At 39.5% G+C, this 22,285-nt stretch overlaps 1 protein-coding gene and 1 long non-coding RNA gene across 12 annotated transcripts in view; one reads left to right on the top strand and one right to left on the bottom strand.

Annotated features, from left to right (window-relative positions):
- Positions 1–1,592: 1,592 nt before the first annotated feature.
- Positions 1,593–9,797, top strand: LOC101945308 (uncharacterized). The gene is made up of 3 exons (XR_256469.3): positions 1,593–2,058; positions 4,379–4,482; positions 6,032–9,797. It is a non-coding gene; the product is annotated as an uncharacterized LOC101945308 (long non-coding RNA).
- Positions 5,067–22,285, bottom strand: part of GOLGA4 (golgin A4) — a 169,387-nt gene continuing 152,168 nt past the window's right edge. For 9 of the 11 annotated variants that reach the window (XR_010598388.1, XM_065583691.1, XM_065583690.1 and 6 more), the window contains 4 exons: positions 18,151–18,254; positions 10,058–10,144; positions 7,910–7,973; positions 5,067–5,812 (listed from right to left, as the gene is read on the bottom strand). Coding sequence is in view for 9 of the 11 variants with exons in the window: in XM_065583691.1 (XP_065439763.1) it covers positions 7,944–7,973; positions 10,058–10,144; positions 18,151–18,254 (221 nt within the window). In the remaining 2 variants the exon portion in view is untranslated. The remainder of the gene's footprint in view (positions 5,813–7,909; positions 7,974–10,057; positions 10,145–18,150; positions 18,255–22,285) is intronic. The other 2 variants (XR_006176855.2, XM_005302706.5) reach the window with 1 other exon arrangement.

Raw genomic sequence — 22,285 nt, 5'->3', positions numbered from 1 at the left:
ACCAGGGATCAAAAGCCTCAATCAGGCAAAAGGAAGGTCGGGGATGGGATGGGGGAGAACCTATTCAAAAGCACAAATTATGCTAAACAAAAATACTGAGAAAATAAAGACATTGTAGTGGTGAGGCTAGCTAGTGAACACTGCGACACACTGTTGCAAGCCATAGGCAGCTGAGAAGGAACTGGAGTGGCAGCAGGTCCACCCGTCCCTGTATGCCCTAGTACCAGAGCATGACGGTGTCTAGGGTGCAGATGTGGACCTATGGACATTGCTGCCAAAAATCTCCCATCAAGACTGCCTGGGCACACTCACATCCTAACATGGAGCACCCACAGGGACACTACTAAAAGAAGACCTTTCTACATAGCAATTCCAATACACTCCCCTCTTGCACTCTCCATTTAGTGCCACCTTTGGTCTCTGAGCCCAGCCTTCACTATGGGGAGGGCCGTTCTTCCATTCTTTTAAGGGCATGTTACTACACATGTGACGCACTAAGCACCCACAATGACAGTATATACTATTGCAGATATTGTATATAATGTGCTGGGTGGTATACTTCCTCCTGTGCTTGCTTAGGAACAATATCTGCATCTACTTAATTGCTCTAATTCAGTAAAGTATCACAAATCCTAGGGACAGTTCTATTTGAAGTGAAAAGAGGAATTTTATATCAAGATGTAGGGGAAAGAGTCCTTGATTTTAATCTCATAATTAATCTGCAGAACAATTTACCACAAGACATCACCGACAGCAAGAATTTGGTAGGATTCAAAAAGAGGATTAGACATGTAAACAGACCAAAGTACCAACAATTACATTAGATAGGATACTATTTTTAATAACTCACTTCTGGGCATAAACCAGACTGGAAGGAATTGGGAGGAATCTTCCCCAAGAGGTTGCTTATTTTATAATTGCACTCTGCAAGATTTCTTGCACCTTCCACTGATGCACCTAGTAACAGCTATTGTCAGAGTCAGGCTATTAGAATGGATAGACCACTGGTCTGATCCAATATGACAATATTTCAGTCCGTGTGGGAAGAAATTTTTCTGCATAGTACCTTTATAGATCAGCCATGATATGAACCTTTTATCCTGACTTCTATTTCCCTTTGTACAAACTTCCTACTTAGCCAATTCATTTCTTCCCCATTCAAATCCTCATTTTTCAATTTTAAAATTTCAGCACAGCTTCTCCATGAATTATTGTATTCCAGAAACAGCAGATCGATGTGAGAAAGATCAGCAAGTTCAATAAAAAGCTGCAGAAAATTTCTTCAGGTCATTAACTGAAAGTTTTTAACCATAAATGTATGCTAACTTTGGTGCATAGAAAATGACTTTTATAAGCTTCTAAATACTGCTTGCTTGACTGTTTTGATTACTCTGTAAAAGATATACTGCCTGACTCTAGTGAAAAAAACCAACCTTTAAGTGCTTCTGTTCAAAGCTGGGCAATGAATAATACCTTCAATGCAAGAGCTATTTTTCTTGAAGACAATGGGTAGAAATTCTAGATGTGATATCTAGATTCTAGATAACACAGGGCTAAGTCCTTTCTAGTGCTAATAAAGCTGCCATCATATAACCAGTGGTAAATATGGTATATGCTGCCCTGTTTGTCCCCTTTTTATTTTAGTGAATTTAAATGCTTGTGAAAAGCACTTGAGAATAAAGTCACGTAGCCACAAAGAGAGATATTGGTCCAACAGTGAAGGCTTCTCCAAAACAGCCCTGCCAACATGCTTCAACCCTAGCCTATAGGGGGAGGACAAGAGAGATGGAGGTAGCTCAGTCTCCATGCCCATTCAAGTCTTGGTCTCTCTGCTGAGATCATTAGCCCCCCCACATTGGTTACGAGTGTAAGTGTAGTGCTGGCTTTTGTGATGGGGACATCAGCAGAGTAGGAATTGAACAGAGACTTTCAACTCATTTCATACTTCACAGCCAGGTAGTGATTTTTGGTCTCAACTGACCTGGTCTGGTCTGGTCTGGAACCTGTAGCCCAGAGAGGAAAGTCTTCATACCCTACACCATCATCCATTATCCCAAGGTAATTTATATCTACATTGGCATTACTAGCAGTGTTTTAGTATGCTCTAAGAAAAACAAACGCCACCACATTTAAGGTGAAACACTCAAGGCAGCACCTTTTCCACACTCATGCTCCGTATACATTTTTCTTTTTAAAATCCTAAAATAATTGCATGTTTATACATTCTTTTATAAAGTTCTGGAATTAATTTTCTTGAGTTTTATTATAAACTCAAACTGTATCAGAGCCTTGTGCTTAACACCATTTCTATTATCATTATGCTAAGAAATAGCTGTCTGATGAGTGAAGAATTATAGAACTTTTTTTAAGCTTTTCAAAAATAGTGAATTTTGGGAGCATTTTTGTTTCCTCTGTAAATAATTGAGAGTTGGATGGTAATTATGTAATTAAAAAAAAATAAGATCACTTAAGATGTGATAGCAACAGAGGTTAGAAAAAAAGAATTAATGTATTTGCTCCAAGCTGTAGTAATGTTGTTTCAATTGTATATTGACTATCAATTTCAGGTCAGTTCACTGCACTCGAATCATGGTTGACAAATAACTGCCCTGATGTAGTATCTTGTGAGAAAGGGGGGGGAAATGTGATCAAAGCCTCATGAAAAATGTCCAGATGGTGAAGAATGAGACAAGACACTGGAAAATACAAGTGGTTATAAACTTCAGTGTCAGGGTAATAGGCTGTTAATGCATTTAATTTCCCATGGCATAAGATGTATACCTTATATGGAAACCTAAGCTTGAATTGTGTATTTTAAACTTTTTGTAATGGTATTGATAGCAAAATTATACAAACCCCTAGAAGGCCAGCCAAGAAAGAATAGAACATACATTGTACAGATCCACACGTACAAATCTGAAACCTGTTCAAGGTTACTGATGAGCAGCAGCCAATATTCTGGAGGACAAGATTCCCATACACAATACAGAACATACAGTAGAGAAAGCCAAAAAAGACTCTTAAAAGAGAAACTACTAAAATGAATATTTCTGTGAGAAAGTGTCAAGCATATCATATACAGTCAAAGAAGGAAAAGCTTATAAAGAACAAAGGGAAGCAGCAGTGTAGTCAGAGAGTCTATTGGTAACAGAAGAGTTGGAGATATTTGACTTTGGGTGTTTGAGTATCAGAGATTTACCACAGCAAGCAACATGGAAATACTCTTCTATTCATGTCATGTTTGATTGTTCAGGATCAAAAGAGAAGGATTCAAGAGCTCTTCTGGACACCACTAGCTATCTAAGCATGTATAATAGTGAACATTATGGAATGATCTCTGCTGTTTTCCTAATTGCACTAGGGTACAAAATTTTGAAGATGAACTGAATGCAAAGTGCATTTCTTGCAACTAAACACCGCATAACAGGGTCTCCTTCTACCTGCAAACATTTTGCCATCGATTTCTTTAGTTGAATAAGAATCCTCAGTAATATCTTTCAAGGCTATTAAAAGGACTACTCAACTTCAGAAAACACTGCGAGGATGTTTTTAAATGTTTCGTTTAACCCTGAAAAATCACTTGTCAAAACCAAACCAATGAGGGACTGATCTTCTCTCCCCTTCATTTGTTTGTAACGTAGAAATGTGTCTGTGTATTCTAGGTTTTTGTTTCATAGGTAGGGTATGCATCTATGTTTCTAAAGTCGGACTCTCAGATGAGATTAAAACAGGTCCTCTGACAACTTGAGGTCATTAAAGATCTCATAGTATTTTCCCACAGATTTAATATTCAAAGGATTTTGGCTTAATTCCAACTGTGGGTAATTACATTCTGCCCTACAAAAATGCCCCCAAGGTGAAAAAAAGCCACTTTTCATTTTCTCTCCTAAACTACTGCACTATGTTGTTTATGTTGGAAAGCATGCACTGAGTCCCACCATGTGCGTGAGAATTACACATTTTCCGCATGACTCATGAACAATGAAGCTACGAGACCACCCCAAACTGATGCCATTAAAATCCTCCTTCTACCCCATCATTTATTCTGTATGTTATTTCTATTATGATAGTGCCAAGGAGCCCTAGCCATGAACCAGGACCCACAGTGGTAGGTGCTGTATGATGTGTTTTACAGAAATATTTTAGGCAGTATACAAAATTATTGGTTTACTCTACGTGTAAAATCAGAATTCTTTAATTACTGTGTGTCCAGCTATACAAGCCTTGAAGTGAAAGTAAAAAACGAAGTTTTTAGAAAATAACTTTTCCTTATATAAAGACTAATATGTCAGTCTAACAGGGCTTCCAACGTGCATCTTGTATTGCTGGCATTCTATATGGCAGCTGTCAAGTATGGTTTAAATCTCTTTTTTTGTAGTCTTGATGCATCACAAGCAATCAGCTCTTACCCACTGTTGGTACAGGACTGAGGAGTGTCCCATCTTGGGCCATGGTGCAAATACTGCTCTAGCAAGTAAAATGGTATGTATCTTATAATGATGGTGAGCTAAAAAACAAATAAAAATCTGAAGTTACCTACATGCACGGAATGTTAGAGGTAATCCTGGCAGAGAGAAACTAATTGGCAAAGTACAGATGAGAATTATTCCCACAACTATAAACACTTGGGATGGGGAACTGGGGGTGTAAGTTTCACCTTCATCTGGATCTACAGTACTGTGCCTGATACCCCTATAAATAGAGGACAATTGATCTTTACCCATATGGGGATACTTTGATGTGGGTTTAGAGGATCAAGACCCTTTTTGAATTCCAATAACCATATGGGTATAAGAAAATATACCAAGTGACTCCCTCGCTTTCCAGTTCATCATGTTTTCTACGTCTGTCATTGAGGCTATGATCCTCCAAAGATTTATGCATTGGAGTGACCCCATTAACTACTTACATGCCTGAAGTTAAATGAGTCTTCGCAGGATCATGGCCTTAGATTGTAAACATTCCAAGCAAACGTTGCCTTATGGTCTTTTCGGTGGTCAAGTACAAAGTGGCTCCTCCTCATAAAAATATGTATAATATAAAAAAAATACACACAATTCCAAAACTGTATAGTAAATAAAACTTTATTTCATCTCAGCTCCTGCCAGATTAGCATTGCCAGTCACAGATCAGCATATGATACAGTTATGTATTAATTATTTACAATTTACAGTAGTGTATTTCTTCTCCAGAAAATATAAGTACAAAAGCTAAGAGTAAATAAATGAGGTACTAAAATTTGGATTTATTGTAAGCAAAAGCTTAAAGAAATAGCCTTTAGCAAACAATCAAAAGATCAAATTGGAAGAAAATATTCAAACAAATTGCCTAATTCACCAGGAATCACCCACTAACTGCTACCCACCCAAAAATGTATTGCACAATTCATTCAGTCAAGAAATCAAAAATAAATAGAAGATACAAACCGTTAAGTTCAACTCTTAAAAACACCCAGTGAAACCTGTACTGAGATACAAGAGTGGGGCAAAGTCTTTCTAGGTTACAGTCTTTTTTCTCCCCTTTAAAAAAATAACCTTTAACACAAAATAGAAGACAGTATTCAATATGAGGAGAAAAAAGACTCCTCACCAGATAACCACTGATTAGCATCTCTTCTCAAGGCAGTTTTAACTATATTCACGGTCCAAAGTGTGTGTTGATTTTTTCTGTCCTGCTGCTCCATCTGGGACCCTGAATAATAGTTTTTCCTCTTGTCCATTCTCAACGGAGAACGGAGATATGAATGTATTTCTAAGCAGCATTGTCATAAGACCTTACTATCACAATTTCTTCAAGATGGTCGTAGCCATGACTAGGGAGGAAAAAAAAAAGGCCAGTAAATGAATGTTACATTGTGAAGAGAAAATTACAAGCACTTTTAGTATTTAAATAAATCAATCAGGAGAGCAATTGAATCTGATTGCTGGAGAAAAGCAATAGGAGACAGAAAGAACTTGGATTTGAGGTCAGGCTGAATGACTTGACTTATTCTGTGACCTTGGGCAAGTAATTCAATTTCTATATTTTTCAGACAACACAACTGAAGCTGAGTAAAAGAGTAAGATCTCACTGGAAACTACATACTGCATCTGAGCATCGTGCCTAGTTAAGTAAAATACAAAACTGAATTTTAGAATGAGACAAAATGTTATTCCCCCTTCTTTCCTATCAAGGCATCTAGTTAAAATGACAGGAAAGTAACAATACCTCAACTCAAAACAATTCCTGCCTTGGCCAATCATGGACATAAATCCCTTGTACCTAATCAAGAAGTGTATACCTCACATTCGCAATGCAGTCAGCATCAGCTTGATCATAAGTTGCTTGGAGGCAAGAATGTCATATTTGAGGTCAATAAACTGCCACAATCCACTAAAGCTTTGAAAAACTAGGACAGCACAATTTACTCTTGCAACGAGATTTTACTAGATTATACAAGATTTACATGCACAGACCTCATTTACGTTAGTAAAATGACCTGTTGCTGACACCATGGTCAGCGTCAAGCCCCTTCTTTGCTCCTCCGAAATGATGCTGAAAACTGTTTTACTGATAGAAAGGACAAAACCTTTTTTCAATAGGGCCACAGAAAGAGTAACAGGGATTACATCTCAATCATACTTTCTATAATGGTGTTGAAAGTAGTTTCACCTTGTCGATACTGACCCTTCAACCATTTTCAGCCATGGCAAAGGAAAAGTCTGTTGACGCTAATATCCCAAAAAAGTAAGGACCAGAGGACAGACAGACATTTCAGATATTGGGCTTAGAATGCAACATTTAAGAGAGTATGAAATACGGATAAGAGAAGAAACTTTAAGGACTGGTAGAGAGGAATAGATTTCCCTCTTTATAGAACTCAGATATATTTTGCATCCAAGTTTTGTCTGGTTTTAGTTTTAAGGGGGAAAAAAAATTAAGGCAAGCTCAACATGTCCCACAGAATTTGTTTTGAAATATTATACATTTTCAATCAGAGTGCTAATCACATTAGATTATGTAGAATGTTGTGACTATTTACTTCCATGTCCTATTACTGTGGATCATTATTGTTTTAATTTTTACCTTGAGTGGTCTGATGCAGCCTTTTCATTGTAAGCCAACCCAGCCACTTTGTCTCTAACACTAGAGTTATTTGTGCACAGGTTCATTAATGAATCCAAACTAATTTGTAACAAATTGTGTAATAACAAATATTGTGATGTCCCCAATCAAAAAGGTCTTTCCTCCCCATCTCTGCTTTGTCATCTTGTTACTACCAACCCATGACCCTGAACCAGCAAAATATTAAAGCATGTGCTGAACTTTAAGTAGGTTTGAAGTCTAATTTGAAGCCAACTTGAAGTTAAGCACTTGCATAAGTGCCTTACTGGATCAGGGCCCATGTATGCAATATTTCATTTTAAGTATTTTATTAAATTAGGATCCCTTTTGATTTTTATATGGCATTAGGATCCATTTTAAGCATGAAAGTAAGTGAGCATATTCCAGTAATTTGACTTACCTATTTGCTTATTCAAATAAGAAGCACAAATAGAATAAAGCCAAGTTAAATATATTTTGTATTACAGGTTATTTGATTAAGAATCTTTTTCTACTCCCTTTTGACATATCTGAGGTTTGTACAGCTCTGAATCAGTATTTGAAAAGATGCAAACTGTCCTCAGATCAGAAAATAAATTAATCTTGAAACTGGAGGCTTACTTCTTACAAACTTAGCTTTGTAAAGCAAAACAAGATAAACAGTTAGTTTAGGGGTATATTACAAGCTTGTCTTGCAAAGAGCATTCAGTAATTATGAACAAAACCAGGGAGGAGAGAAAGAAAAATCTAGCAGAAGGATAATGAAGTGCATGCTATAGATTTGACCTTCAAATAAAACACAATACACATATTAGGCTTCACTCACCCACATGCTAACTAAGCACAGACTGATGGAATATTCAGAAGATACCACTGCGAGGTGAGGTAAACTACAAAGCCAGGAAGAAAACACCTTATTGGAATATTTTATTAATAGCACAAATTTGAGCTCAGTGGACATCGTGTGCTTATATATGAGGCTGAGAGGATTAGACAGAAACAACACTCTGAAGTAAATACTAATATACCAAGGTCAATATCCCAAGTCAATTTATCTGTGATTTGTTTTTAAACTTTCAAGAGAGACTTAGATATATGCCCATTGTATAGGTAAGGGAAAGATTGGGCACTAAAATGGTAAATAAAACTGACAAGTATCCTTAATTTACTACAATGTAAATGTGTTTTATTTCAGTAGCAAAACAAGTTGACAATTTATACTTTTATAATCTGTAAATATTTCAGGCAAAAGTTAATAGGAATATCACATTGTTCCTTATCAGACTAATCAACGCATTCCTGACTTGTTTAAAAAATATATATAAATTTATGCTTTAATTTAGACAATTTATACCACTAGAAAGGAAATGTAAGTGTTTAATAAATGTTTTTCAAATACCACCATCACTCTATTATGAAATAGGGAGAAGCCCTACATCAACTGATTATTAATATAATATGCTTGGATAGTTTAGTCTAATCCCAGCAGCCTAAATCTGTTCATCTCTTACACACAAGTACATCAAAAAGTTTAGTAAACATCTAAATAGGTGCTACTCCAGGCAGAGTAATAAGCTAATAAAAAGAACAACAAACTGGTTAGAAATGTTTAATTTTGAAGGCTTGGGAAGTGGTTAAAAAGGTAATGGTTATTTCTTTTAATATCTGATTAAATTACCTTTGAAGACAAGCATGTTGCTAATCATTTCAGAGAACAGAGTGCAGAGACTTTCAGTGCAAGGACTGCTTAGCTGGGACAGGAAGTTACACTCTTTTTGTTTTACGAGTTTAAATAAATATTTGGAGATTGGGATGGACTGGCCAAGAGCCTGGACTGGAATAGAATACTTATCAATACCAATGTTGCTTTTACAGTATAGTTTCCTTCAAACAAAATACCTTCAACAAAAAACTATAATTTTGCTTGTTGTGTTCAACTCTATGTTAACAGTAACTGAAGATTTTTTTAAAGTTTGCTTCAAAGAGATCAATGTGTTTGTGTGGTTTCGTAAAGTGAAACATACAACTACCTAAAATAATAATCTTATCTGCCTCTAAAATGATCAGAGATAGCCAAGACCAGTAGGGAGGGAAGGAGAGAAGAAACAAGACCAATAGGGGAAGTACAAGCTACAATAAACTCTTAACTATTTATTTTACTGGCCCACAAAAATATGAATAATCCTACTGAGTACAGATATTGTGTTTCACAGCCTTTCAATTAATAAAATGCCTTTTACACTTATAAAATAATCATTGTGCAAAGAGTGCTTTTTCTGACTAGCACTGTATCTTGCTTCCCTGAGAGCATAAAGTACTCTGCTCCTGGTCTTGCATTTCATCTACTTGGAAATTTTTTTGTAAAGCAAAGCACCCCTCGATTCCTTAAATAACTGAAAATCTAGCCCTGAGGAACTATTAAAGAAACTAGTATAGTATGAGTTCCTTTCTGTCCCTCCCAAAATCTAGACTTCTCTATGCTCACATGACATATCCAATATTGGGAGAGCAGAGCAGGCTTTCAATATTTGTTGTCAATTTAAAAAAGGCATTCTACTCTACATCAAGGATGCAGCTATACTGGCTATATTCAGCACTCTTCCCCTCTGTTGTTCTAGGGGAAAGCTCTATCAGCAGAACTGCTATTGTACACACTAAGCAAAGCCAAGTAGGCACAGGAGTTGTTACCATTTTTGCTTTTAGTAAGGATAGATGGCACAGTGGCAAAAATGCCTGCACATTGGCTACAGTGCTCCCATTGTCAATACCACCAGTGGAACTGCTCCAGTACTAGACCAATGGTGGGACATATTAGTGGAGACAAAGCCCTTACTTTTTTCTTTTGTCATAAACTCAAGCCTACTTCTACAATGGGAAATTCTCCTGAGGAAGGGAGGGATGTTAAACATCCAAGTTTCACCCACCTATGTCTAGCAGCCCATGTTCATATATCCAGTCTATTTATAAGGCTTACCAATGGTCGAGTGTCTTCTCGTTCTAAGATCTTCTGCGTTTGGTCGGCTGGGAACTTCAGCACTGTGGTTATAACCTTTGCCATTGTCTAAAGAAAAAAAGTTAATGGTCTGTAAGTAACTTAACACGCATAAGAAAAGATTAAACTGCTGTTTAACAGTTACAAATGTATTCATTTATCAAAGTTCTGTATGTTTTTAGTAATGTCAATGGAAGCCATTGCAAAAAAAGTCAGACATGCACATTAGTTTCACATCTCATTTGCTTGACAGATGGCATGTTATGTGAATTTTATGGAAGATTCTTCAGTTTATATTATCACAAACTGCAATATAAGCTCTATAGTTAGCACAAAGCTCAAACACATTAACCTCTTTCATAAAATGGCGCTACTGACTACTGTTGCAAAAGATTCAACCCTTCCTGAGATTTCTTCCTATAAACAATCTAATCTGTATGTCACTACATGATACATTTTTTTAGTCACATGAAATAATGTTCTACAGCTCAACTGCATTCACATCAGCCTGACATCTTGTAAAACACATCCAGACAAATAAGCTACTGCACTAGCAGGTTCCAAGATTAACAGCAGAACTTCATTTGTGGAAACATTATTGGCAGGTGTGTAGTATGCTGCACTGATACAGCAAAGTGCTCTGACATCCTCTTATGAAAGGAGTCATAAGTAGAAAGCATTATTATTAATGTTAATTTAACCTATAACGATATCTGTATGAGGTAGGTAAGAATTACCTCTATTTTGTATGTGGAAAACAAAACAGAAAAGGTCATATCAATAGTTACACATTAGGTGGCAGAGCCAGGATTACAACTCTCATTTGAGTATCAGAGGGGTAGCCGTGTTAGTCTGAATCTGTAAAAAGCAACAGAGGGTCCTGTGGCACCTTTAAGACTAACATGCTCCCAATACTTCTGTTAGTCTTAAAGGTGCCACAGGACCCTCTGTAACTCTCATTTGAATGTTTTAGCCACCAACATGCTCCCACCTGAAACAGGACCAACGCTTCCATTTTCATTTTGGTCAGCAACAATAGAAGGTAAGGGGGAAGAAGGTGCAGTAACATGGATGAATATAGGTGGTCAGGTGGTTGCGCAGGAAATCTCAGGTGCTTTCCCACATGCTGCAACAGCTGTAGGTACAGCTCTAACAGAATGTGCTATAAGAGTCATACTTGCAGCTCTCACACAATGCAGTGGTGACAAGATTGCTGCCCATCTACTGCTATTGTTTCCCACCAGCTCCACACAGATCACTGAGTGAAGAGGTGACAGCAGGAACAATAAGGAAGCAACTGGAGGACAGAATTGACCACAACCATTATAAAGATGAAAGGGTAGTCCAGATTAATTCATCTCATGTATATTTAGATATAGCTTCTACCTGGCTATAAAACTGAAAGAATTCCCCTTGCTAACTGTTCTGTTCAATCAGCTTAATTTAAGCTATTTACTGTTCATGATTCAAACTCAGAGGTTCTCAAACTTCATTGCACCACAACCCCCTTCTGACAACAAAAATTACTACACGACCCCACGAGGGGGGACCGAAGCCTGAGCCCACCCAGCCCCGCCACCCTGGGCAGAGGGTCCAAAGCCCGAGCTACACTGCCCTGGGTGGGGCCCAAAGCTGAAGCCCAAGAGCTTCAGCCCCAGGGGAAGAGCTTGTAACCTGAGCCCTGCCACTCACGGCTGAAGCCCTTGGGCTTTGGCCCTGGGCAGTGGGGCTTGGGCTTCAGCTTTGGCTCAGGCCCCAGTAAGTCTAATGCCAGTCTTGGCGACCCCATTAAAATAGGGTTGTGGCCCACTTTGGGGTCCCAACTCAGTTTGAGAACTGCTGAAAGATATTGAGGAACATCTCTGATAACACAAATCAGCACCAAACTTTTCTAATTTCTCTTGTCAAACCCCTCATTCACCACTTAGGACTGAAAGATCACAAAGCAATGAACTCGGAACGTACACCCACACTTACAGGACAGCTACCTCTGAAGCCCTCACTATTAATTTCAACAGGACACAATGGTATGCACAAGTAAGTTAAAAAAATATACATGCATTGCAAATACATATATGTATTTTCATGTAGTATGTGCCAACTCAAACAAACATTCTTAAAACCTTCTTTCTTGAAAATGTATGTTTTGTAATTTATCACTAGCATTGCCTTGAAATTCTTCAAGTTCTTGCAGTCACAAGGGAGATTTAGAAATAAAATTATTTCAGGTCCAAATGATTGCAAATAACGTGAATGAAACTTACAAGCATTTTGGAATTTAAGACTATATGCTTTACAAAGTGTTTACCTGATTATGCCTTTATTATCTTGATTATATTTTTCTAGAAAAATCCAGGTGAAGCATAATAATAATCCCTATCTTTCATATACTCACATACACAGTAATAAGTTCTAATAAAAGAGCTGATTGTTTACATTCCTACTTACTGCCAATTCTTTCAAGGAGTATAGATATTTCTTAAAGATATCAAGGCACTCTATAATTTGAACAATATTGCTGCTCACAAGCAGAACCCACAAATTTCACCGCAAAGCTGCATATAACTGTCCCATGCTGTCACACAATTCACTATTTGTTACTACATGATTCAGTATGATTGCCAAGGCTATCCACCTCCCATGCTTAAGTGTACAAGCCAGTAACAGCGAAAAATATGTCTAGGTTCCCTGAGAGCTCTGCATATATTTAACTAATTCAGAAATATAGGCTGGAAATCAACAAAATCTGGAATCATTATGACAGACCACCCTTCCATTTCAATATTTGCAAAGCAGCCTATGTAACCAACACATGAACTGCACACATCCGAGGCAGACAAACACCACACAGATTGGCAATTTGACTCTAGAACAGACTCCAAATTGTATAATGGAATTGTGAGTCTGAGCATCAGTAAAAGCAATGCCCTAGATCAGTGGTTTTCAAACTGTGGGTCAGGACTCAGTACTGGGTCGTGGAATGTAAGGCACTGGGTCGCGGCGGCTCTGGTCAGCATAGGCGGTGCTGCCCAGCTAAGGCAAATTACTCCCTACCTGTTCTGACACCGCGCTGCATCCCAGAAGTGGCCATCAGCAGGTCCGGCTCCTAGGAGAGGGGAGGGCACGGGGCTCCGTGCGCTGCCCCGAGCACTGGCTCCGCACTCCCATTCGCCAGTTCCCAGCCAACGCGAGCTGGGGGTGGGGGTGACTGGTGTCTGCGGGCAAGAGCCGTGCAAAGCCGCTTGCGTGCCTCCGTGTAGGAGCCGGATCTGCTGCTGGCTGCTTCCAGGGAGGGCCGGCTCCAGGGTTTTGGCCGCCCCAAGCAGCCAAAAAAAAAAAAAAAGCCGATCGCGATCTGTGGCGGCAATTCGGCAGGAGGTCCTTCGCTCTGAGCAGGAGTGAGGGACCGTCCGCCGAATTGCCGCCGAACAGCTGGCGCCTGGAGCGGGGTCCGTGGTGCCAGGACAGGCGGGAAGCCTGTCTCTGCACCCCGGCTGTGCTGCTGACCGGGAGCCACTGGAGGTAAGCCCACATCCCAATCCCCTGCCCGGAGCACCCTCCTGCACCCCAAACCCCTCATCCTGGCCCCACCCCAGAGCCTGCACACACACCCCGGGGCCTCCTCCCATACCCTGAACCCCTCATTCCTGGCCTCACCCCACAGCCCTCACCCCCGCACTCCAACCCTATGCCCCTGCCCAGAGCCCCTCCCACAACCCAAACCTCTTATCCCCAGCTCTGTTGGGTCGTGGGCGTCAACAATTTTCTTCAGCTGGGTTACCAGAAAAAAAAAGTTTTAAAACCACTGCTCTAGATTTCTGTAAGAACTGGGCTTTTACCGTGCTTGACAAACAAAACATCAACACAATGTCCTAAAGATGCAGTATAAGTATACTTGGTTAATTCAGCAAAAAGAACGAGGAGTCCTTGTGGCACCTTAGAAACTAACAAATTTATTTGGGCATAAGCTTTCGTGGGCTAAAACCCACTTCATCGGGTTTTAGCCCACGAAAGCTTATGCCCAAATAAATTTGTTAGTCTCTAAGGTGCCACAAGTACTCCTTGTTCTTTTTGGTTAATTCAGTTATTCACATGGTGATTAAGAACATTATTTTACTGCACCATAGAGTGTGCTATGCATCTCACAGTACAAATAAACTTAACAAGGTGTGTTCCCAGAAAAACATACACTGTAATTTCACGACACAGTAAAGAGGCACCAGATTAAGTAGGGTAGGAAGACAGTTAAATTACACTGGTTACTCAAAGGTGTGTGTAGTGTGACTGAACAATTTATTTTTGTAGTTTTGAACAAGTGCCGTATAAGCCCATTCGTTTATAAGTTGATCCCCAAGATGGATAAGTAAAAATAGAAAATTTTTATAACCCATTGATAAGCCTACCCTATAATTCAGGGGTCAGCAAACTTTGGCTCCCAGGCCATCAGGATAAGCCGCTGGTGGGCCGAGATGGTTTGTTTACCTGGAACATCTGCAGGCACGTAATTAAGTAAACAAAGTGTCCTGGCGCGGGTCGGGACAGCAACTGGTAGGGAAATTTTTTTGTGGGGAGAAGCTGGGAGTCAGAGGAATAACCCCTGTGACCACCCCCCACATGACCCCCTAGCCTGGGACCCCCACACTCTCCCCATCTCATCCCTTCCCACCTTATGTGGGGAGGGCCAGGAGAGGATGTCTCTGGCCTGGCTGGAGCTGCTCCGGCAGGCTGGGCAGTGCGGCTGCAGCCTGCTCCGGTGGGCCAGACCAGGCAGCGCGGCTGCAGCTCGTTCCAGCGGGCTAGGCCGGGTGGCACGGCCGCAGCGTGCTCCGGCAGACTGGGCAGCACGGCCACAGCCTGCTCTGGGGGGTGGGGCCGAGCGGCACGGCCACAGCCTGCCAGCCCTAGAGCTGCAGCTGCTTCGGAGGCTGGGGGGAGAGCAGCATGGCCAGAAGCGGAGAGACCCTGGCTCCGCCTCTTCCCTTCTGGCTCTGCCGGCTGTGCTACCTTTCCTTGCTCCCACTGTTGGGGGCAGGGGCTGTGTCCCACCTCTCCCTCTCTATACCTGTTCATAAGCCGACCCCCTTCTCTGGTGCTTCCCTGTTTTACTAAAAAATTCGGCTTATGAACGAGTATATACGGTACTTATAAATATGAAATATACATTATTAAGTATACATATATGATATATACATTTATTTATATGAAATAAAATGTCTTAGATAATTCACTTAAGATCCATTTCTATGTTGGTGTTCACAAGGTGGGATTTGACTAGTGGCTTGGCAAACCACTTAGCGGAAGGCATTCCACATAAAGGCATGATATGCAAAAGGTGCATAGGTGGTTATGAGCAAGGTGAGCAATTTGGACACTGGGTATCATTAGCAAAGTGGTAGTAGGATGCAATGTGGTAAAAGCCTAGGCTAATTAAGTAGGCAGGGGGTGTTATATAGTGCTATGAAAGTAAGCACAATTTGAATGTGAAGCAATGCATAAATTCAAATTAGGGGTGAGCATGATCATATCAATAGGCCAAGAAGATCTTAGCTGCTGCATTATATTTGGGGGGTAGGGAAATGATGGAGGTGACAAATACATCAGAGAAAGAGGAGGTTGCAGTAAATAAGATAGGGGATGTCTAGGGCCTGGATGACATTTTGCTGTCTGGATACATATAAAAGATTAGATCTTGGAAATGTTGCAGATGAAAGGGAGATAGGAATTGGATACTGCCTGATATGAAGAGCAGATCAGTCAAAGATGATTCCTGGGTTGCAAGCCTGGGTGACAAGGAGGATGTGATGTTATCAATGGTAACAGAAAATGTGAGGAGTGGATTTTGGAGGGAAAGAAAAATTAAATGCTTGGCCATGTTAAATTGCCTGCAAGCCATCCAGAAGCAGCGGTCAAAGAAACCAGGCTGAGACATGGGTTTAGATGGAGGGAAGCCACGCAGGAGTGGGCGAGAGATTTTTATCAGCATCGAGTTCATGACTGACGCAAACTGAGTAGATGAGATATCCTTGCAAACTACATGTACTTTCTGAAGCACAAGGAGGAGACAACTAGAACATTGCTATGTTTAATGAGAATATCAGGTTTCATTTGATTTTTACCTTAACAGTCTAATTTTCATGGTTAGCTTTCAAGCGCATAAAATAAATCAACCCCATTACTACTGTGATCTGAACTGTTAATGAGGAAAGCATGGGCTGTCTCAGAAATTTATCACTTCTTTAAATTTTGTTTATGTTCTGTTAGTCCTGCTACCTTGATTCTTTGGTGCTAACAGACAACCAAATAACTATGAATACTAAAGAAAGAGCACAATCAGACACTTGCAAAAAGTTGCATTAAAAGGACTCTACAATTTCCCATCACCTATCAAATCTAAAAGTAGCTACCAAATCTTTAAAACCTTTGAAAATGTCTCTCTTCATTCATTTATTTGCATTGAATAAAATGCCTCTCTCCATTAAAATAAAAATACCTTTTTAAGCAAGTTTAAGAGCTAGACATCTGTCTTTACTTCAGTGCAATTTAATTTTCATTTTGGATATGTATACAATCTTAGAAAACCACCTCTAAGATTGGCTTCTAACTCTGTCTTTGGTTGAGAGAGGATGCAACTTTCAAAAGTGTTTTTTTTTTTTTTTTTTTTTTTTTTAAATGAAGCAACTTGCACCCTGGATGGAAGCCAGACCCTTAAAGTCAATCTACTTTAATGTCTATATAGTAATGCAGATTGCATGTCACATGAGAATGTTGTTCTTACTTCAGATCACAAGCAATATATATGGTTATTCACTTTTACACCCAAAACTTCTGTGGCTTCTTTTCTTCCTAGAAAGATTGCTGAAACTAAGCTTCGCTTTAATGCAGTGGTTCTCAAACTTTCGTACGTGACCCCTTTCACATAGCAAGCCTTTGAGTGTGACCCCCCTTACAAATTAAAAACATTTTTTTATATATTTAACCATTATAAATTCTGGAAGCAAAGTGGAATTTGGGGTGGAGGCTGACAGCTCACGACCCCCCATGTAATAGCCTTGACACTCCCCAGTTTGAGAACCCCAGCTTTAATGTGTTACTACTACCAAACTACTCACATTTGCAATTTCAAAGTCCCAATTTAAGTATAGTGATATTTTGGACACTTAACAAGAAACAGTTTTAATCAGTAACACAGAACTGGAGCCTTACTAAATATAGTTTAACATTAAAATTAGTCTAGAGATGTTTCAAATTAGACTTCATTGAATGCAGGCATGTTACTCAAATTGCAGGATTTTTGTCTGGTGCTGTCTCAAAGCTAGGCTGTGCTTGTTTGTTACATGTCATAACCACGCCCATTACATCCAACAATAAACTTTAGAACAAATATGATTCATTTAGAATTCTAATGAAATACTGAGAGCTGTAGTGCTTAACATTAGCCCCATTTGAAAGATGTAACTGGAAGAGTGGAAGTATTATAGATAGGTGTATTTTGCCCAGGAAGGAAAGATTTTCATCTAAATAACACAAACATCTTGCTTAGATGATAAACCTCATTATGACATTATCTCTTTCAAACCAGACCAATTTCTACATATAGCTACTCATACTAGTTATTTAAAATTCCAACTGAAAAAGGATTTCACTAGCTGACATTCTACACTGACAAAGTTGGCTTTCAGTCACTCTCTTCTATTACTCAAAATACATCAAAAAAATAAAAACACCACCCAGAAAAGATACATGCCCTAGTGAAATAGGATACTTGGGGTTTTGGGGAAGATGTTTCTGAACCTTCAAAACTAGTCACAAGATATAGTTCAATACAATTGTTATTGCTGGAATTTGGTGTCAAAACAATGTCATAGGTTCACGAGAAGAAAAAAAAAAAAAGACAACAAAGATCTATCATTCAAACTCTGAACAGGACTGAAACCCAGTTCTTTACACACTATCAGCTACCGTCACAGCATTCCATCAATAGCAAATACATAGTGCTCAAATCCTACACAGCAAGAGTGAGAAATTCAATTCTAATTCAAGCCACATGTCAAATCACAGCATATAGCATTCCATACCTTTGTCTCTCGGCCCATCATATATTCAAACAGCACCTTCCGCAAGTATTCAAACTCAGTAGGCTCTCCAAAGAGAGAGACATCAGCATGGCAGAGATTCCCATCTGTGTAAACAAAAATAAGACTATATTTATACTGACAGTCACTCATATAATCCAAAATTATTCTTGCTTAGAAAATGACTGGAATAAAATATAGTCAAGTGGAGAAACATTTTATTAATCTGAACAATTGTGTCAAATGCCTAAAATTTAATTGTAACTGAATGTACAATATTCCAGAACATCTATATAGAAGATATTCACTTCTCAAGTTGTTTTTTGAATACATTCCTTGATCTTTTTTCTACACCAACATACAGCAATAGATACATTTAAAACAGAATTTGCTTGATTGCTGCTGCTACCTTCCTCCCTTCCAATTAAATTCAGAAGCTTGTGTCAGCTCATCTGAATCAAGAAACTATACCAGTTTAGTTGCTTACTTAAAAATCTGAATAAATTAGTCTAACTAGGATTCTTAATCTTAAAGGCCTCAAACAAGCTTTTGTAGTTCTGATCTTACTGGGAGTTGGGTTAGTCAGTACCTCACAAGATCAGACCTCTAAATGCAAAGATTTTATTTAGGGCTGTCAATTAATCGCAGTTAACTCACGCAATTAACTCAAAAAAATTAATCACAAATTAAAAAATTAATCGCGATTAATTGCAGTTTTAATCACAATGTTAAACAATAGAATACCAATTGAAATTTATTACATATGTTTGGATATTTTTCTACATTTTCAAATATATTGATTTCAATTACAACACAGAATACGAAGTGTACAGTGCTCACTTTATATTTTTATTACAAATATTTGCACTGTACAAATGATAAAAGAAATAGTACTTTTCAGTTCACCTCATATAAGTACTGTAGTGCAATCTCTTTATCGTGTAAATGCAACTTACAAATGTAGATTTTTTTTCCTTACATAACTGCACTCAAAAATAAAACAATGCAAAATTTTAGAGCCTACAAATCCACTCAGTCTTACTTCTTGTTCAGCCAATCGCTAAGACAAACAAGTTTGTTTACATTTACGGGAGATAATGCTACCCACTTCTTATTTACAATGTCACCAGAAAGTGAGAATAGGAGCTTGCATGGGACTTTTGTAACCGGCACAGCAAGGTGTTTACATGCCAGATATGCTAAACATTCGTATGCCCCTTCATGTTTCAGCCACCATTCCAGAGGACATACTTCCATGCTGATGACGCTCATTAAAAAAATAATGTGTTAATTAAATTTGTGACTGAACTCCTTGGGGAAGAATTGTATGAAGCATGAAGGGACATATGAATCTTTAGCACATCTGGCACTTAAATATCTTGCATTGCCCGCTACAACAGTGCCATGTGAATGCCTCTCTCACTTTCAGGTGACATTGCAAACAAGAAGTGGGCAGCATTATCTCCTGCAAATATAAACCAACTTGTTTGTCTGAGCAATTGGCTGAACAAGAAGTAGGACTGAGTAGGATCTAAAGTTTTACATTGTTCTATTTTTGAGGGCAATTTTTTTTTTTTACATAATTCTACATTTGTAAGTTCAACTTTCATGATAAAGAGATTGCACTACAGTACTTGTATTAGGTGAATTGAAAAATACTATGTATTTTGTTTTTTACAGTGCAAATATTTCTAATAAAAATAATAATATAGATGAGCACTGTACACTTTGTATTCTGTGTTGTAATTGAAATCAATACATCTGAAAATGTAGAAAACATCCAAAAATATTTAAATAAATTGTATTCTATTATTGTTTAACAGTGCGATTAATTGCGATTAATTTTTTAATCGCTTGACAGCCCTAGTTTTATTTCATATAGATGATATAGAAAAATTGTGTAATTTAAAAGGGCGAGCAAACAGGCTGAGGAAGTGGAGGTGACGGGGTGGTTAATAAAATAAATAAATTAATGAAGATAACCTATCTCCTAGAACTGGAAGGGACCTTGAAAGGTCATCAAGTCCAGCCCCCTGCCTTCACTAGCAGGACCAAGTACTGATTTTGCCCCAGATCCCTAAGTGGCCCCCTCAAGGATTGAACTCACAACCCTGGGTTTAGTGGGCCAATGCTCAAACCACTGAGCTATCCCTCCCACCCAGGCAGACAGAATATATCTCCAGTTTTTAATATTCTTTCCAATTACATCTCCCTCCCTACAAGCGCCAATCATGGATCTCACTGTGCTAGGTGCTGTACAAACAAATTAAAAACATCATCCCTGCTCCAAAGAGCTTACAACGTAAGTATAAGATAAGAGACAACAGATGGATACAGATAAATCAATAGGGGAGTACAAGGAAACAAGGAGACAATATTGGTCAGTGTGAAAGACAGTGGTGTCTGGAAGCCAGCAGCCTAACCATTGTCAAGTTTTTTGTAGGCATCATGGCAAAGGAGAGTCATAAGAAGAGATTTGAAGGAGGATAACAAGGTTGCTTTGTGGATGTTTATGGAGAGCACCTCCCCAGCACGAGGAGCATGCAAGAGAGCATGAAGGTGCTCATTTGAAAATTTAATAATTGGTAATGGAAGCTGATATTATTGACTGATGGAGATGGGAGCCAACATTTCAACAGTGAATGACAGTGGATAGGTAGTGAAGGGCCTTGAAAACGAAGACAAGCACTTTATGTTTGATGCAATAGAGAAAGAGGAGCCAATAGACAGATGCAAAGATACAGGCTAGGAGAATAATCTTTGCAGCAACATTCTGAATGGATATGAGTGGAGGAAAGAATGCATTTGGGAAGACCAGAGAAGAGCATGTTGCAGTAATTGAGATACGAGACAATGAGAGCCTGGATAACAGTTTTAGCTGTGTGGATGGATTGGAAATGCCATATCTTAGAGATGTTATACAAAAAGAATCTGCAAGATTTAGACATAGAATAGATGTGAAGACCTAGACAGAGACCCAAGGTAAACAGAATGCCCAGGTTATGAGTTTCAGAGTAGCAGTGGTTTGTCTGTGTCTGCAAATAGAATAGGAGTACTTGTGGTACCTTAGAGACTAACAAATTTATTTGAGCATAAGCTTTCGTGGGATACAGTCAAGATCTTGTGCAGAGAAAGAAGTAGAGGCAGGATAAAATAAGGGTTGAGGAGCAAGTCAAATGTGTCAAAAAGGCAGCTGGGACTGAGGACATGGGATTCAAGTAAGTTGTGAGAAGTAGAATTGTTTAGCTAGGAAGATGGCAGAATTGAAAGAGGGCAGAATGAATCTGTAGCAGAGGAAATCGGCCTGGTCACAGAATTTCCATCGAAGAAGCTCTTCAGTGTGACCACAGGAGCAAAGGAAAAAGACGGTTACTCACCGTTGTAACTGTTGTTCTTCGAGATGTGTTGCTCATATCCATTCCATTAGGTGTGTGCGCGCCGCGTGCACGATCGTCGGAAGATTTTTACCCTAGCAACACCGGCGGGTCGGCTGTGGAGCCCCCTAGAGTGGCGCCTTCATGGCGCTGAATATATACCCCAGCCGACCCGGCGCCCCCTCAGTTCCTTCTTGCCGGCTACTCCGACAGTGGGGACGGGGGGCGGGTTTGGAATGGATATGAGCAACACATCTCGAAGAACAACAGTTACAACGGTGAGTAACCGTCTTTTCTTCTTCGAGTGCTTGCTCATATCCATTCCATTAGGTGACTCCCAAGCCCAACTTAGGTGGTGGGGTCGGAGTGAGACATTGCTGTGTGCAAAACTGCTGATCCGAAGGCAGCATCGTCCCTGGACTGTTGCACTAGTGCGTAGTGAGCTGTAAACGTGTGGACTGATGACCAAACCGCAGCTCTACAAATGTCCTGGATCGGAACTTGAGCCAGGAAAGCCGTCGAGGAAGCTTGGGCCCTCGTGGAGTGAGCGGTGATGTGCGGTGCTGAGACACCTGCCAGGTCATAGCAAGTCCGGATGCAAGACGTAATCCAGGAGGATAGGCGTTGTGAGGAGACCGGTGAGCCTTTCATTCGGTCGGCCACTGCAACGAAGAGTTGCGTCGTCTTTCTAAAGTGCCTTGTGCGGTCAATATAGAAAGCCAGGGCCCTGCGCACGTCCAGAGAATGCAAACGTTGGTCCTGGC

The sequence above is a fragment of the Chrysemys picta genome, chromosome 2 (genome assembly GCF_011386835.1).
Source record: "Chrysemys picta bellii isolate R12L10 chromosome 2, ASM1138683v2, whole genome shotgun sequence".
Classification (NCBI taxonomy): domain Eukaryota; kingdom Metazoa; phylum Chordata; order Testudines; family Emydidae; genus Chrysemys; species Chrysemys picta.
The sequence above is the reverse complement of the archived record's forward strand: the minus strand, read 5'-3'. Positions and strand labels throughout refer to the sequence as shown.